The sequence below is a fragment of the Neovison vison genome, chromosome 4, assembly GCF_020171115.1.
Source record: "Neovison vison isolate M4711 chromosome 4, ASM_NN_V1, whole genome shotgun sequence".
In the NCBI taxonomy this organism is placed as follows: Eukaryota; Metazoa; Chordata; class Mammalia; order Carnivora; family Mustelidae; genus Neogale; species Neogale vison.
In genome coordinates, this window is record NC_058094.1 from 168,679,656 (window position 1) to 168,696,479 (window position 16,824).

Consider the following 16,824-nt stretch of genomic DNA (forward strand, 5'->3'; position numbering starts at 1 on the left):
TTTTTATGTTTCTAAGTCTGGTGTTCTATGCAGAACTTCTATAGTTAGGTGTATTTATAGATTTCTTTGTGTCTTTTTTAGTTTTTAAAAAAATATTTTTAAAAATTTTATTTAAATTCAAGTTAGTTAACATATAGTGTTTTATTACTTTCAGGGGTAGAATTTAGTGATTCATCAGTTGCATACAACACCCAGTGCTCATTACATCAAGTGCCCTCCTTAATGCCCATCACCCATTTACCCATCCCTCTCCAGCAACCCTCAGTTTGTTCCCTATGGTTAAGGGTCTCTTATGGTCTATGGTCTTTTTAACTTTTGTAAGTGTAATATTTTAATCTTCTGTTTCCACCATTAATGTTTAGCTAATTATTATGCATCTAGGAAATATCTTGATTGTTTGATATTATTTTTGTATCCATCCACAGCCCCTCCATGGGTTATTTTATTGTTTTTATTTTCAATTGATTCTCTTGAGTTTTCTAGTGTACAGTTATAATATTGGGAAAAAATCTTAAGTTATCTACCTGCTTTTTTTCATTTCTTTCTCTTTTCAATTACATTAGCTAGTACTTAGACATTAGCGTTAGCCAAGAGTGGAGTTAATGTGTTGTCCTGCCTAATTTTTGACAACAACACTAATGCATTTAGAGTTTCACAGTTTCAGTATTGCTCTGGTTTTCAGTCTGAGGTCTCTATGTCTTTCCTTATAATAATTATTCTACACATCTCTTCCATGAGGACATGATTGCAACCTTCTAGAAGACTATGACCCATGTGCCATTTCAATCTGTGGGTTAAAGTGTTAATTTCAGGAAAGTCCTCTATTACATGTTTGGGGGGGTTGTTGTTGTTGTTATTTGCCTTTTCTGTTATAATTTTTCTGGTCCTATCTTCAAGAACATCAGTTTCATATAATGATCTCCCTTGCTTGTTTCCATATCCATCATTTTTTAAAAAATGACGATTTACTTGGATGTTCTCATATTGTTCTATCACTGACTCCTCTTCACAAGATATTTTCCCACATTTTATTGCTTCTAATGTAAATTCATTTCTTTTTCTTGTTTCTCATTTCTCCCCATTTCTTTTAGGAGCTCAGGCAAATCACTCATTTGATTAATGAGTTAAGATCATTCAATTTTCTTAGCTCTTCTTTCTGTTTTTGGTTCAGAAATGCCATATTTCCTTTACCATCTCTGGTTTCTTGGAGAACTGCTTGTCATTGCTTTCATATCAACTCTTGGCCTGGGGCAATATTTTACCTAAGTTTGGCTGAAACTTACTGCTTCATAGAAGAGTCCTATGTGTCATGGCATGTTACATGTAGGGATTTAGAATTCTCGTCTGCTGGTCATCAAACTTTAATCCCTCAACCCATCAATCCATTTCTTGGCAGTAATGGCATAGTGAGTTTCTTGTTCAGTCTTGCCTATCATGCCATCTGTTTTCAAACTCAAAGTTGCTTCAATATCCCTTTCTTTTAACACAGACCATACCATACAAAGAGACATCATTGCCTTGGCCCTCACGAAGTCCAGGCTACTCAGAGAGTTTGAGCGTTTGCAGAAGTTGCAAAGATATAACAACCTCCTAAGTTTCTTCCTTCAGTTAGGTTTAATTTCACCACATTCTCTAAATCTCTATCATTTGTGGTTTGAGACTCTATTTCCTATTGTCAAGAAAGAACAGACTTTTCATTTGTGTTTTTCGTTATTATTGATTTCAGTCTGTTCGAAAGCAAAAAAGCAGACCAGATCTATCATCTGAAACTTGGAAGTTCTCGCAGTAATTCTGCGGCAGTTATATTTATTTGCCTGTGAACTGCTTCCCTAAGATTCTTGGGTTTATTTAGCTAAATTGATTCAGTCACTCTAACAGATGTTTTTAGCCCTATTAAATGATTTTTTTTTTTTTACCCACTGACATGACAAAATTGCTTCTAAATCTGATATAAGGGGAAAGACTAAATTTTATCATCAAGTCTGTGATCTGTGGCTCTCTTCTTTGCTGGTGTTAACCATTTACTCTTTATTTTACTAGTTTCACTGACATGGTACAATGTTTGAGCAACACCTATGGAAAATACCTGATTCTTACCTCTCTTCACTAAGCCTTTAACTGTCTTAATCATACGTATTTATCCATATATATTATTATATATAATTCTTAAATGCAAGAAATATTAGCAACCAACTTAAATTTTAATCTATACCCTAATAAGTTATATTAGGTTTATTTCGAATAGAATATAAGCACGTGACAGAAGATCTACAAATCTTTAAATGTGTTTGCTTATTTCTAACAACCAAATGGGAATATTAGGCTCTATGGCTCTATGCAGTGGTAGGTACTATCCTAATTACACTTTTAATTGAGTGGTCAACATTAAATTAAATGTCTACAGCATGTTAACTCAGTGACAACAGGAGACAACTCAAGTTGCCTTGGAGGCTCATTTAATTACTTGGTGGGAGCCAAGTAACTAATATAATCGTAATACTTGAGGAAAAGAGATGAGGAAATCACCAGGATGAGGATAGTCAGAAAAGAATAAAACAGGGATTGAAATGAAAACACACATGATACACAGTCATGGTGAACACACACAGAGACATGAACGCTTAAGGAGTTGTAGGGAACCTGGAGGGTGAAGGCAGGAGATCAAGTAACCAAAGATGAGACCAAGAAAGGAGTTGGACTGATGTTACTAAATGAAGAAAAAGCAGATTATTGTATGGCTGAGAGAAAATACAACTGTGTAAGTACAAAGAGAGGAGGGACTAGCACATAACCTAAAAATGGTGACCGGAGCAACACTATGCTGAGAGAAATTATTGTCTAGACAAATCAATTGTTTATTTGTTTACTTATTTAAACTATATTCTTCACTAAAAAGGCTTTCAACCAGCTTTCAAAATCCACAGATGGCAAAATCACTAGGCAAGAATGAGTGAAGGAAAATCATGGTGCAAAAAAGATGAAGCAGTGGGGTATGTTAGTAAGCAACCTACTTGCCACACAGTCTAGTCATGTTCCCAGGAGCCAAACCAAACAGGCACATGTGATCTGTTTCAACATTTCAGGGCCATAAGGAAAGCAATCCAGCTGCTCACCAGCAGCACACGGGCTGGGCCTTCAGTGAGATTTATCTTATGTGTTTTTAATCAAGAGAACAGACTGTGTGATGGAGTAGATGACACCTTCAATGTCATTTCTACAATAAAGATGATATAAAATTCTGAGTGATGTTACCATAATTTCACTCAGTTCAGTCCAAATCGTAACTGCATAAATAGTTCAGAAAAACCAATTATGCAAATGATCCAGATAAGACACTCCCAGATGGTCTGGCTTATCCAAGAGCAAAATTTAGAATATCCAGAGAACATCATATCCTTTAGATAATCCTCAATGAATAATCCTCACTGAATATTTTCACAACAAGTAAATCACACATGAGAAAGTCTTTCATAATATAGTCATTATTTACCCAGAGATCACTTGACAAATAATTTCTGTGTAGAACATGCAGCCAATTAATTACATGTTTTCTAAACCAGACTACTCATGATTAAATAATGTCTACTTACCTTAGTTTCTTCTGGTTCCCCCCCACCACTTTTTTTTTTCCTCTAGGGAGATTTATTCCATTTTATAAAAACATGAAAGAGAATTATTCTTAGGTATAGCTCCCTGGGTTGTTGTTTAGATTTTGTTTATAGGGTAACGTTGAAAATGTTATAAACTTGGAGAGATGTGCTTCATTCTCACTAAAATAAGTATCTGACATCAAAATCCGTAGCTTCTAAGTAGGGATTCTTTTTCCCCCATTGTAGGTAGAAATTCTAGCTTCTAAGTAGGGTTTCTTTTTCCCCCATTGTAGGTGGAAACAGCACGACTGACCTAAAGAAGTAGTACCAGCTCATGCAGAAGAGCTCATGCTGTAGATCTTTGACAGGAACATTTAAATGAACTCTAGGAGTACAATGTCTAACCAGGAGCAGAACAGAAACGAGGTCAGGAAACCCACGAAAGCTTAAGTGTCTTAAAGTAGATCACGTTACACTTGGGGTAGCTCATTCTAGACTACGCACATATGAGTCTCCGGACTTAGGACAGCAGAGTCTTAAGTACTCTGTAGCCCACGCCTCGACAGAGAGATACCCCAGTTAAAACATTACCTCAAATCAGCAGCTTTCCCCGTCTTGTTAGTGCACATAACCTCTCTGGTCTGATATCCAATCTGGATGTCCCAGTATTTGTTCTCTTGCCGGTTCTGTCTATTTCTGTTTCTCTTTTTCTTAATAAGTTCACGGGCTTCTGGATCCTTCACTCCTTTGCCTCGGTCCTTTTCCCGCTCTTTATTCTTTCCACGTCTCCTTGCTTGTCTCACTTGTCTTGAGTGGGGCATCGAGCACGAGCTCCAGGGACCCACGTGCAAGCTGTACATGTTCTCTTCCTCTTCACAGGGGCTGGACTGGCACACCTGAAACTCTGTCAAGTTTGGGCAGCCAGAACCTCCAAACTGGGGGGGTGCTACCACGTGACGCGTCCGGTGCTGGAGCCCACTGCCGCATGTCTTGGAGCACTCAGACCAGGCAGAAAACTCCGACACTATGCAGTCTTGCTGGCAGGGGATGAGGCAGGCCTGTTCCAGGAGAGGTTTGGGCTCGAAGTACTCACAAATGATATCCTCTGCAGGAATGTCCTTCTCTTTCTGGATGCACGTTATCTCTCTCACCTGAATGCCTTCCTCCCCCTTAATGCACTCAAGGGGTTTCTCTAGGCTTTTGGAAATCACAGGCTGACACTGATTCCAGGGTCCCAGGCTCCAGTCATACAACTCTTTGTGCCAGTCACACACTTTGAAACAGATCTGCTGGTTACTGGGTCTCTCGGCCGGCTTACAGTTAGTATGTAACGTCGTCCAGCCTTCCACGTGAGCACACCACACGGCCCGGGTCTGAATGCCTCCCGGCCCACATTCATCTCCCATGCACCGGCCCCACGGTCCTGAAAAATGAGACAAGAGTCAACAGTGCCACTGGAAGAAAGCCATAAGTTACTTCACTTTCCAGAAAGGCATCTCAAGACCTAGTACATTAACTTCCCTGAAGTGTTATAAAGTAGGTCTCTGCACACGAGTGTCGGAAAGTAATGATCTGCCCTCAGTATTTTTGCAAAAGGAGAAGTGTGTCAGAGAGTCTATATAAGGTAACCACTGGGACAAGTTCATTTTGGGTCCTTTTGGGTCTTTTCTTCATTAATTTTAAATAGAGAACCCTTGCTCATAAAGGACATCAGAAATCAGCAGCAGTGAAAACACAGGACCCCCTCCTTGTAAGCATCGAATCCATGTCAGCAGCAGGCTAACCGAGTGGCCCCCTGGGCATGGAGACTGTGCACATATGAGTCTTGGACTTAGGACAGCAGAGTCCTAAGTACTCTGTAGCCCATGGCTACTGTGCTTAAACAAAACCATCATCTTCATTTCCCACTCTAGGCACAGAATATAAAGGTACATTTACATTGGATCATCAAGTTAGCAGCAAGCTAAATGCCATTAGGTCTAAATTTCAAAATACAAGTGTCTTTCAGAGTCTAAATCCCAGATACAATTCAGGAGAATTCCTTAATGTTTTATTGTTTTTCCAGTATTTGATACTAATTATGAGAGCTGACTAATGAATCAGATTAGGACTATTAAGAAACTAGGCTTTTTAAAAGTTTTTATTTAAATTCCATTTAGTTAATATAGAGTGTAATATTAGTTTCAGGAGTGCAGTTTAGTGATTCAATACTTACATATAACACTTGGTGATCCTCACAACAAGTACACTCCTTAACCCTTATCACCTATTTAACCCATCCCCCCCATCCAACTCCTCTGTGGTAAGCATCAGTTTGTTCTATAGAGTTAAGAATCTGTTTCTTGGTTTGCCTCTCTCTCTCTCCTTTTCCCTATGCTCATTTGTTTTGTTTCTTAATTCCACATATGAGTGAAATAATACGGTATTTGTCCTTTTCTGACTTGTTTCACTTAGCATAATATTCTCTAGCTCCATCCACGTTGCTGCCAATGGCAAGATTTCATTCTTTTTTATGGCTAAATAATATTACATTGTAGATATACACCACATCTTCTCCCATTCATCAGACAATGACCATTTGGGCTCTTGGCGTAAACTGGCTACTGTAGATAATGCTGCTATAAACACTGGGGTTCATGTATCCCTTCAAATTGGTATTTTTGTATTCGTTGGGCAAATATCTAGTAGTTCAATTGCTGCTTCGCAGTGTAGTTCTATTTTTAACTTCTTGAGGAACCTCTACACTGTTTTCCAGAGTGGCATTCCCACCAACAGTGCAAGAGAGCTCCCCTTACTCCACATTTTTGAAGTAAGTTTAGAGGGAACATACCTCAACAAAATAAAGGCCATATAGGAAATAACAAAGCTAGTGTCACCCTCAATCGGGAAAAACTGAGAGCCTTTTCTCTACAGTCAGGAACAAGACAGTGATGTCCACTCTCACCACTGCTACTTAACATAGCTCTGCAAGTCATAGCCACAGCAGTCAAACAACAAAAAGAAATGAAATTCGTCCAAACCAGTAAGGAAGACATCAAACATTCCCTATCTGCAAATGACAGAATACCCCATAGAGAAAACCCAAAAGACTCCACCAAAAAACCACTAGAACTGATACATGAACTCAGTAAAGTTGCAGGATATGAATCAACATATAGAAATTTCTATACATCAATAATGAAGCAGCAGAAAAAGAAATTAAGGAATCAATCCATTTACAATTGTACCAAAAAACACAAGATGGGGGCGCCTGGGTGGCTCAGTGGGTTAAAGCCTCTGCCTTCAGCTCAGGTCATGATCCCAGAGTCCTGGGATGGAGCCCCGCATCGAGCTCTCTGCTCAGCAGGGGGCCTGCTTCCTCCTCTCTCTCTCTGCCTCTCTGCCTATTTGTAATCTCTGTCTGTCAAATAAATAAATAAAATCTTTAAAAAACAAAACAAAACAAAACACAAGATGCCTAGGCATTAACCTAACCAAATAGGTGAAAGACCTGTATTCTGAAAAGTGTAAAACATTGGTGAAAGAAATTGAAGATGACACAAAGAAATGAAAAGGCATTCCATACACATGGCTTTGAAGAACAAATATTGTTAAAATGTCTTTACTACCCAAAACAATCTGCATATTTAATATAATCCCTATCAAAATACTGCCAGCATTCTTCACAGAGCTAGAGCAAATAATCCTAAAATTTGTATGGAACCACAAAAGACCCTAAATAGACAAAGCAAAGCAAAGTTGAAAAAGTTTGAAAAAGCAAAGCAAAGTTGGAGGCATCACAATTCCAGACTTCAAGTTATATTCCACAGCTGTAGTGATAAAAAACAACATGGTACAGGCATAAAAACAGACACATAGATCACTGGAACAGAACAGAAAGCTTAGAAATGAACCCACAATTATATGGTCAGTTAATCTTCGACCAAGTAGGGAAGAATATCCAGTGGGGGGCAGGGGAGGGTGGAGAACCAGTCTTTGACAAACAGTGTTGGGAAAACCAGACAAAAGAACGAAACTGTACCATTTTCTTACACCACACACAAAAATAAACTCAAAAAGGATTAAGACCTAAATGTGAGACTTGAAACCATAAAAGTCCTAGAGGAGAACACAGAGAGTAACTTCTTTGACAATGGCTATAGCAACTTATTACTAGAGAGGTCTCCTGAGGCAAAGGAAAGGAAAACAAAGATAAACTATTGGGAGTTCATCAAGATAAAAAGCTTCTGCACAGTGAAGGAAATTATTACCAAAAGTAAAAGGTAACCTACAAAATGGGAGAAGAGTTATGCAAATGACATATCTTATAAAGGGCTAGTATCCAAAATATATAAAGAACTTAAAAAACTCAACACCCCAAAAATGAATAATCCAGTCAAAAAATGGGCCAAAGAAATGAATACAATTTTCTCCAAAGAAGACATCCAGTTGGCCAACAGACACATGAAAAGATGCTCAACATCATTCAGCATCAGGGAAAGGCAAATCAAAACTACAATGAGATATCTCTCACACCTGTCAAAATGGCTAATATCAATGATACATAAAGCTAGGGTTTTATCCTCAAACTAAAAACAACAAAAAATTACAACAGTTATAAATTTGGCACTTAAAATATTTTATTGGACTTTTAACACAGATTTAGGTACTACTGTAAATGGGTATATTTTAACTAATTGATGAAAACTAATATTTTATTACAGAAATCTTAGAAACAAAGTGTCAAACTATTTCAAGTCTGCCTGTTATTGCTGAGTAAGGAAAAGACACATACCAAAACCAACCCCCCACAACTTTGAGGAACTTAATACTACATAACTATTAAGTTTGGAAATTACCCTAGAAAAGAAGTAATAAAGATATTAAGCTCTTATAAACCAAACTTCAGCCCAAACTCCAGGCTTATATCTAAGTTTATTAAAAAATAAAAGTGATGATAGTTACTTGAAAACCCATGGTTTGCCGACACCAAATTAGGGAAAGGTCCCATTTTATACATTCTCAGAATATCCTTTTGTTTCTCACATTCTATTTTTCACAATTTCAACTAACTGATTGAATAACTGTTTGCCTATCATATTAGACTGACTTTCTGGCCCCTGATGTACAGAACTTTGCCTGTCTTCTGCTACCTGTTTGATCCTGCCTTAATTTTCATGGCTGGCTTTTGAATGAATTTCACCAACTATTCTTTTTTTAAAGATTTTACTTATTTATTTGACAGACAGATCACAAGCAGGCAGAGAAGCAGGCAGAGAGAGAGGGGGAAAGCAGGCTCTCTGCCAAGCAGAGAGCCCAAAGCGGGGCTTGATCCCAGGACCCTGAGGTCATGACCTGAGCCGAAAGCCGAGACTTAACCCACTGAGGCACCCAGGCGCCCCTCAGCAACTAGTCTTCTCAGAAAAGAGAAAATTTAATTTGTAGATCTTAATATTCAAAACATTAGATAATTGATATCAATGCCAGTAGAAAAAGAAACTGAGTTCAAGAAAACTCCTATACTATTTCATATGCAATGACAATGAGCATACATTTAGATAACTGGTAAAAACATACATTCTGAGTACAAATACAATTCCATTCCATTCCAAAAATATTATCCTAGATTCCCTATTAACCAAGTATTCATAGATAACACAGTAGTGTTTATTTTATTTCAAGTATATTTACAATGAGAACCAGAAGATAAGACATCCCAAGAAAATACTCCCAGAAGATAAGACTCCCAAGAAAAATACTCACTAGGTAAGGCAAAATAAAATGCATGGAGGCACCAGTGAAAGTAGAGGTGGCAATATAATCACAATTGAACCTAAAAAAACCCTCACTTTGCAGACTTTAACTGCTGTCTTATCTTTTCACTGCACCTTGGGTATTGCATGTGTGTCCAATTAACAGACCTCTTGAAAAAAATAAAGCAGATCTTTACCATTGTACACCTGATGAAGGGCTGTCTACTTCCGTCCTCTGAGCATTCTTAAAATAATCACCCATTGAACACAAAGGGGATACATCTAAAACTGCTCTTGACAGCTAAGAATTGTTAGCCCAATTAGCTACCATGTTTCAAAGAAAACAAATGTTCCAACGTTTAATTCGAAAGCACAATGTGCAAACTGTATCAAGCAAACTATGAAGTCCTCTCCCAAGCACAATATGAGAAGGTGATATTTAACTCTTATGCCTTGGCATGAGTGTTAAATTTTAGCTCCGCATCTCAAATTACTAGGAGTGGGAAGGGGTGGTGTTGGAAAGGTGGTGTGTGTGTGTGTGTGTGTGTGTGTGTGTGTGTAAGGATGTTTGCTTTTTAACAAGAAAAGAATTTCTCTTACTTCGTTTATTGTTTTTGCTCATGATTATATAAAGGGAACTTGGAACATAATTGCACAAAACAAAGGATGGGTAGCTTTCTACTTAAGGTCTTAGATAATATCTCTTTATGAATGGAAATGCATTCCTGCATACAGATTTGTAGGATTTGTGTTCAGTATCATGCAAAACACTGCTAGGATGTAGGTCAATAAATATATGTAGAACACTTAGCTTGAGAGACTTTATGTAAATTGAGAAATACTAGATATCGTATTCCACTAAAAAAAATTAAAGCAACTGTTTGCATGCCCAAAATATTTATGTAATTGATAGACTCACAATATAAATATTTTCATTTGAAACTGATGCAGAATTATGTTCTGTAAAAACAAATTTAAATGAATGCTACTTGGCTTAGTTTTTCATAGGATAGTGCTTTAAATAAAATTGTTAACTAACTTTCCAAAAATGTTGATAAAACAATGAATTTATTTTTATTCCTGCTAAGTAGGTTTTATTTTTAAAGATTTTATTTATTTATGACAGAGAGAGTGAGTGCAAGAGAGAGAGCACAAGCAGGGGGAGCCACAGTCTCACATTCTATTGTGAGCAGGCTCCCCGCTGAGTAGGGAGCACAAGGCATGACTCCATCTTGGAACACCAGGATCATGACTTGATCCAAAGGCAGATGCTTAACCAAATGAGAGTCACCCAGGTGCCCTAGGATTTTATTTTACTTCACATTTTTAAAAACATTCACTTCTCTTAAGGGTGCATGTGTGGTTCACTAGGTTAAGCGTCTATCTTTGGCTCAGATCATGATCCTGGAGTCCCAGGATGGAATCCCACATCAGGCACCCCGCTCAGCGGACAATTTGCTTCTCCCTCAGACCCTTCCCCCTCTTGTGCTCTCTCTTTCTCTCCCACTGTCTGTCAAAAAAACAAAATCTTTTTTAAAAAAGATTTATTTGAGAGACAGAGAGAGAGAAAGAGAGTGTCCTCCACCAGCAGGGGGAGGGGTAGAGGAGAGAAGCAGATTCCTCATTGAGGGTGGAGTGGAAATGGGATTCAACCTCAGGACCATCAGATCATGGCATGAGCCAAAATCAAGAATCTGATGCTTAACCCGCTGAGCCACCCAGGTGTCCCTAAGCAGGATTTTATGACATGTTTATTTTCTTCATGTCATTCAAACCCCTCTATTTTAGTCTGCAAAAAAATGGCCTTTTAAAGTTAAAATCATTGTTTGGCCCACCATATTCAATACTACTTCTAAAACTACTATATATCAAGGGCATGAGAGCAATAAAGGTTGAGTCTATAAAAGGACACATTATTGACAGGTGGCTGAGCAACTGTTCCAAAGAGCCTTATAAAAGATAAACATTATAAAAGGAGCATGAGAAAATTATGCAAACTACTTTCTGCCCTTGTTTGCTATAAAACTCTCAAATGAGGCAGTTTCTTGTTTGACTAAATATGTTTGCATCCTTCAAATGAGATACTGTATTTTCCCTTCCGGATTTGGTGATGGAACAGCATGCCCTAGTTTACCAAGATCAAGAAATGCTTGCCCAGCTTAGTAACATACTGGATTCAAGGTCATGGATGTTCACAATTCACAGAATTTTTTAAAATTCTATTTGTTCTTACTCAAGCAGATCGGTATAGAAAAACTTAGAAATTACTGCTAATAGTAAAGATAATTTCTCATAAATTCCATGAAGTAGAGGTAACTAGTCACGTATTTGCTACTATCTTACTAGGCAATTAAAGATCTATTTAAATAAACTGGGTTCTTGCTATAAGTTATTTTATATTCTGTGCTTATACTTCACTATATGTTATACAAATAATTCCATTTCAATAGATGTGAGGGAGGTCTCATACACACACACACACACACACAGACTGAACCTACTAATTAATCTTGCTTGTTCCTCATATTTACACATTTGCACTACGGTTGCACAGTATGTTTTATCAGTTTACTGTGATTTATCTAACATATTCTATTTGTGGAAATTTAGACCTTTTTTCCCATTGTTTCAAATGCTATAAAGAATGTTATGGTGAACACCTATTGTTGTAATCAGGTACCAGTCGGGCAATTCAGTCAGTTTTGCAAATGTGCAAGTTTCTGATACATCTATTATTGCAGAAGTGCCTACCAAATGTATCCATTTACCTTCTCACCAGCAATTAATGAGTGTTTCTTGTTCCTGATACAGGGAAGTCTACAGTCTACAGTTTTTCCACATTTGGACTTCAACTGGGGGAATCTTACATACTTATTTCCTCAGAGGTTCCATCCTTTGACTCTTTAAACTCTAAAGATAGTGTCCTTTAAATCTAATCGTCCAAGTCCTGTGGTTTCCAGAAAGATCTCACAGCTTTTGGACAATTGATATCCTTCCCCTTTTTCAGCACAGAAACACAATTCTGCTTATTTTGTACTCATTTGGTCATTTCAAAGACTTTTTATTGTGGATAAAAGTAAACACATGGACTTAAGTGTCTTTAAATAGTTTCATATATTGGTAATCCAAATTCCTGGCATACTGTACCATTCAATATCATACTATTTGATTTAATTATAAATATGCATTCTGCCTAGCAGACCCCTTTGTATAGATTATGAACACAGAAACAGTTTAATTTTTTTAAGAATTTGCTGACCTATAAGAGGTGAAAATTTCCTTTTTAAAGGAAAACAAAAAGAGAGCTCATAGCTCCTTTGACTTGAGTTTTAATTTAATTTCATTTAATTTTAATTTAAAATATAACTCTCAAATGACAAATCAGTTTGGTGGATAAGAAGAGATCAGTGTGAAGTCAAGCTGAGCTTTCATCCTCAGTAAGTAATTAAATTTTAAATAAGAAATTATATAAGAATATAAAATTAAATGTACAAAATTAGAACAAGCTCTCTAAATCTGATGAGACAATGAATGAGGAATCAGTGATAGGACAGCTGATTTTACAGTTGCCAAATATAGTAATCTATATTCAGCCCCTACCATGTTTGATCTCTCTCAAGAAAATTACTTGCCTCTTTGGATCCTGGTTTCCTTCATTTGTAAAATACAGTATAAACCACGTCATTAACTTTCATTGTCTTGTAACTCTACGTGAAACACAGAATAAGTTATCAATATTATGATGAATATTCGTGATAAAGTTGTGAAATGCTTTTTCCTCCCACAAAAAGACTCTCATTTTTATGTGACTTAATATTTTTAAGTCTGCATTCATCAGTGATGGTTTCTTTAGGCTAGACTCCATTAAAGTGGATAACTGGGTCAAAGGTACTGAGAATTTTAAGATTTTTAAATACATGTTGCCCAATTGATTTTTCAGAGAAACCTGCAGAAATCTAAATCCCATCACAACACCCTTATCAGCACTGTTACTATTTTTTTTGTACTTTAACAAATACAAATCCGTTGTTGTTTTAATTGAATTCTTATTACATATGACCTTAAGCATAATTTTTTCCTCTTCTGTGACTCATTCAATTAGTTTATTTTGCAGTGGTATCATGGACTTTTCTTTTGATCTTGATACATTTTGTTGATGACATTAACATCTTCTATGCCCTTTAAAAATGTAGTACTGTTCTCTTTCATATTTGTTTATTTACAATGTTTTCTGTATTTTTAGTATGCAAGCTTTTCACTAACACAATCTTATGTTTCTTCCATTGCTTTTAGGCTGGGAAGTATCTTCGGGTGCCTGGGTGGCTCAGTGGGTTAGGCTGAGAAGTATATCTTCAAGTACAAAGATAAAAGCATTATTCATAAAATTTGATAAAAATTTCATTCTCTTTATATATATATAAATATATATAAATATATATAAATATATGTTTATATAAATATATATATACACACACACACAAACCCATTAGGAATTTTTTTTAGTATGTTTAAAGGCAAACTACTGAACATTTTATTTTCTCCACAGTCAGGTAATTTTAGCAAGAATACACAAAACTATTACTTTAAGGTACTCACTACCATTGAAACATGGAAATGAGAACTGCTTCAATATTGCACCCCCAGATTTTAATGCTATATTTCATTTTATTGCTGTACTTTATTTTATTGCTATAGTTTATTTGTACAGTATACAGTGTACTTACACATATATGATCTCTTTTGATTTTCACATTGTATTAGATATGAATAGTTTGTTGTACTATATAGTAGGCTCAATCTCTTAAGACTAGAGAAAAATATAAAGCCCTAAATGTCCCAAATATTTCTACTGTGTCATAGGACAGGTAAACATTCCAAAAAAGAAAAGTTGTATTAGCTAAATGTGAACAATCCAGATAGGGAATTCATGTTGCCATAATGAAAAGTCCCTAATTTTTGAATAATATCAAATTCAAATATTGATATGCCCAAACTAATTTTTTTAGAGAAAAGTATTCTTGAGGATTATAAACTTCAAAGTCAGTATTTCCCTTCCAAGCTTACAAAATTTGTTAGAACTTCCACTGCGACACAACAAGATGTTACACCAACAGCATTACTATATATCAAAATTAAAGGAATTTGCTCTGTTGTACTGCCACTCTACAAAACAATATATTTTTTAAAGATGTTATTTATTTATTTGAGAGACAGAGATCACAAGTAGGCAGAGAGGCAGTCAGAGAGAGAGGGGGAAGCAGGCTCCCCGCTGAGCAGAGAGCCCAATGTGGGGCTTGATCCCAGGACCCTGAAACCATGACCTGAGGCGAAGGCAGAGGCTTTAACCCACTGAGCCACCCAGGTGCCCCTACAAAACAATATTTAACTCCACTCCCCACTTCACCAAGATAACAAAAGCAACCTTGAGATTTGTGTTACATTCTGTTACACATGTAATTGGCAACAAAATATTTACAATATAGAGATAGAAATTGTTAATCACAACAAATATGTAAACTCAACAGCCTTGAAGCTATGCTAAGTCATTAATGTAGTCATTCACACCTTGCTTTAGAGAGAATGGATTGAAGATAGCAACATCAAATTTACTCAGAGTACATGCTCTCATTGTGTTAAATAGGTTTTGCTGCCACCCCCCAAAAAAAAGAAGAAAAAGAAAGAAATGGGCTCTGCCTTATCACTGATATCAAAGCATGGCAATGAGAGCTATAAAATGATAACCTCAAAAATGTGAAATGCACAAAACCTCCTAACATACCGAACTATAGATGTTTGGTTACAATTGTCTGAAAATCAGCTAGCTTTAGACAATGTGTATATTCCACATTGTCCAAGGGAGCTAAGTCAATCAGGCTTTTTGGAGATAAGGGATCCCATCTCTTAAATTTCTTACTTCATCTCAGAGAAGTCTAATATAAATAGTAAACGAAGTCTTCATACAGTCAATCAAATTTAAAAGCCTGCTGTCTTGTCTTAGATTATCCCAAAACTAGAATGTAAAACAAAAGCTTGTATGCAAGTCATTTATTTTAGAAGTGATTCCACAGAGAAGTCCATATAGAAGAGATAGCTGCAAGGGAAGCCTAGGCAACATGTTTATATAATTTACTCAGTCTTCTGGATCCATATGGGCCTGATCCCAAATACTTCATTTCTGTTGTACATGGGATTTCTACTATGCACACCCAACCAGTTTATGTGATGAGTTTCATGACAGCCAGCTCAGGATGGACAACTTCAGTCGGAGTCAACTGGTGTCCAATACACAATGTCTACTAGGACACAACAGCAAGCCAGGATCTGGGTGTGTGTGTTATGTAACTTTTTTTTTTTTTAATCTCCAGAAGGTAGCTCTCTGTAGAAAGCATGGTCTTACTCCCAAACCTTAGGTATCTATGCTGCAATTTTCCAGTTCGGGCTAGCCAGAGATTCCACACTGTCATTCTATCAGAAATTGGACTAATAACATCAGATCTTCTGGGCCATTATGCTAAGCAAAGCTTAGCAGCTTGTACCACAGCCTGGACCTGCTGCACAGAGGTCTCTGCTGTAAGATCCATTCAAAACTGGCCATCCCCAACCATTAAATAGACTGTGGCGGTATTCCCAGTTATGATATATGCTGCTTTCAGAATGCAAAGAGGCTGTAGGAGGCAGCCTCCACAGATAGCCCCAATGATCCCTACTTCTTGGTATTCATGCCTTCTTCTTTTTTTTTTTGATTTTCAAAATTTTTTTTTAAATTTTGGTATTTGTGCCTCTTATCATCCCCTCTAATACTGCATAGGGATGGCTTGTGGAACCACAAACATATTGCAGGAATACTGGTAGATGATGTACAAGTCTAGGTCAGAAAAAGATATTATGGCTTTTGACTTGCCTTCTTTTGATTAATTCTGGGAGAAGGAAGCTATGATAGCAGGAGGACAGCTGAGCAGCATTTTATAAAAGAACTGTGCTGTCCTGCCAACAGTCATGTGAGTTGAAGCCATAAATGCCTTAGAAGCAGATCCATCAGCAGAGGCCAAGCCGTCAGAAAACCGCAGGGCTGGCCAATGTCTTAACGGTAGCCTCACGAAAGACCTAGACTTAGAACTACCCAGCTAAACTGCTTCCAAACTTCTGGCACACGGCAATGGTGAGACAATAAATGTTTATTGGTTATAATCACCATTTTCAGGCAATTTGTTTTGTAGCAACAGTTACCTTACAGACTAGAACCTGGAAGAGGTATATTGCCACAGCAAAAATCTAAAATACGGGAGGGGTATACTGGAGCAGCGCGGGACGAAGCTGGAAGGACTATAAGGGAAATGTTAGTAAAAGCCAAAGGTTCACTGCAAAGACAGTTAAAAGGCAGCTTCGGGTGACTGCCAGGAAGGGCTTAGAAAGAAGTGGGGAGAGAATTATTGGAAAATGAGAGGAGTTCTGGTTACAGCATGGCAGGAAGATCAGCAGAACTGTCACCTAGAGTAATGAGG

At 37.1% G+C, this 16,824-nt stretch overlaps 1 protein-coding gene across 2 annotated transcripts in view; it reads right to left on the reverse strand.

Moving 5' to 3' along the window:
- THSD7A (thrombospondin type 1 domain containing 7A) overlaps window positions 1-16,824 on the reverse strand; it is a 439,132-nt gene that overhangs the window by 248,475 nt on the left and 173,833 nt on the right. For both annotated transcript variants that reach the window (XM_044246118.1, XM_044246117.1), the window contains exon 2: window positions 4,182-5,013. In XM_044246118.1, the coding sequence (XP_044102053.1) occupies window positions 4,182-5,013 (832 nt within the window). The remainder of the gene's footprint in view (window positions 1-4,181; window positions 5,014-16,824) is intronic.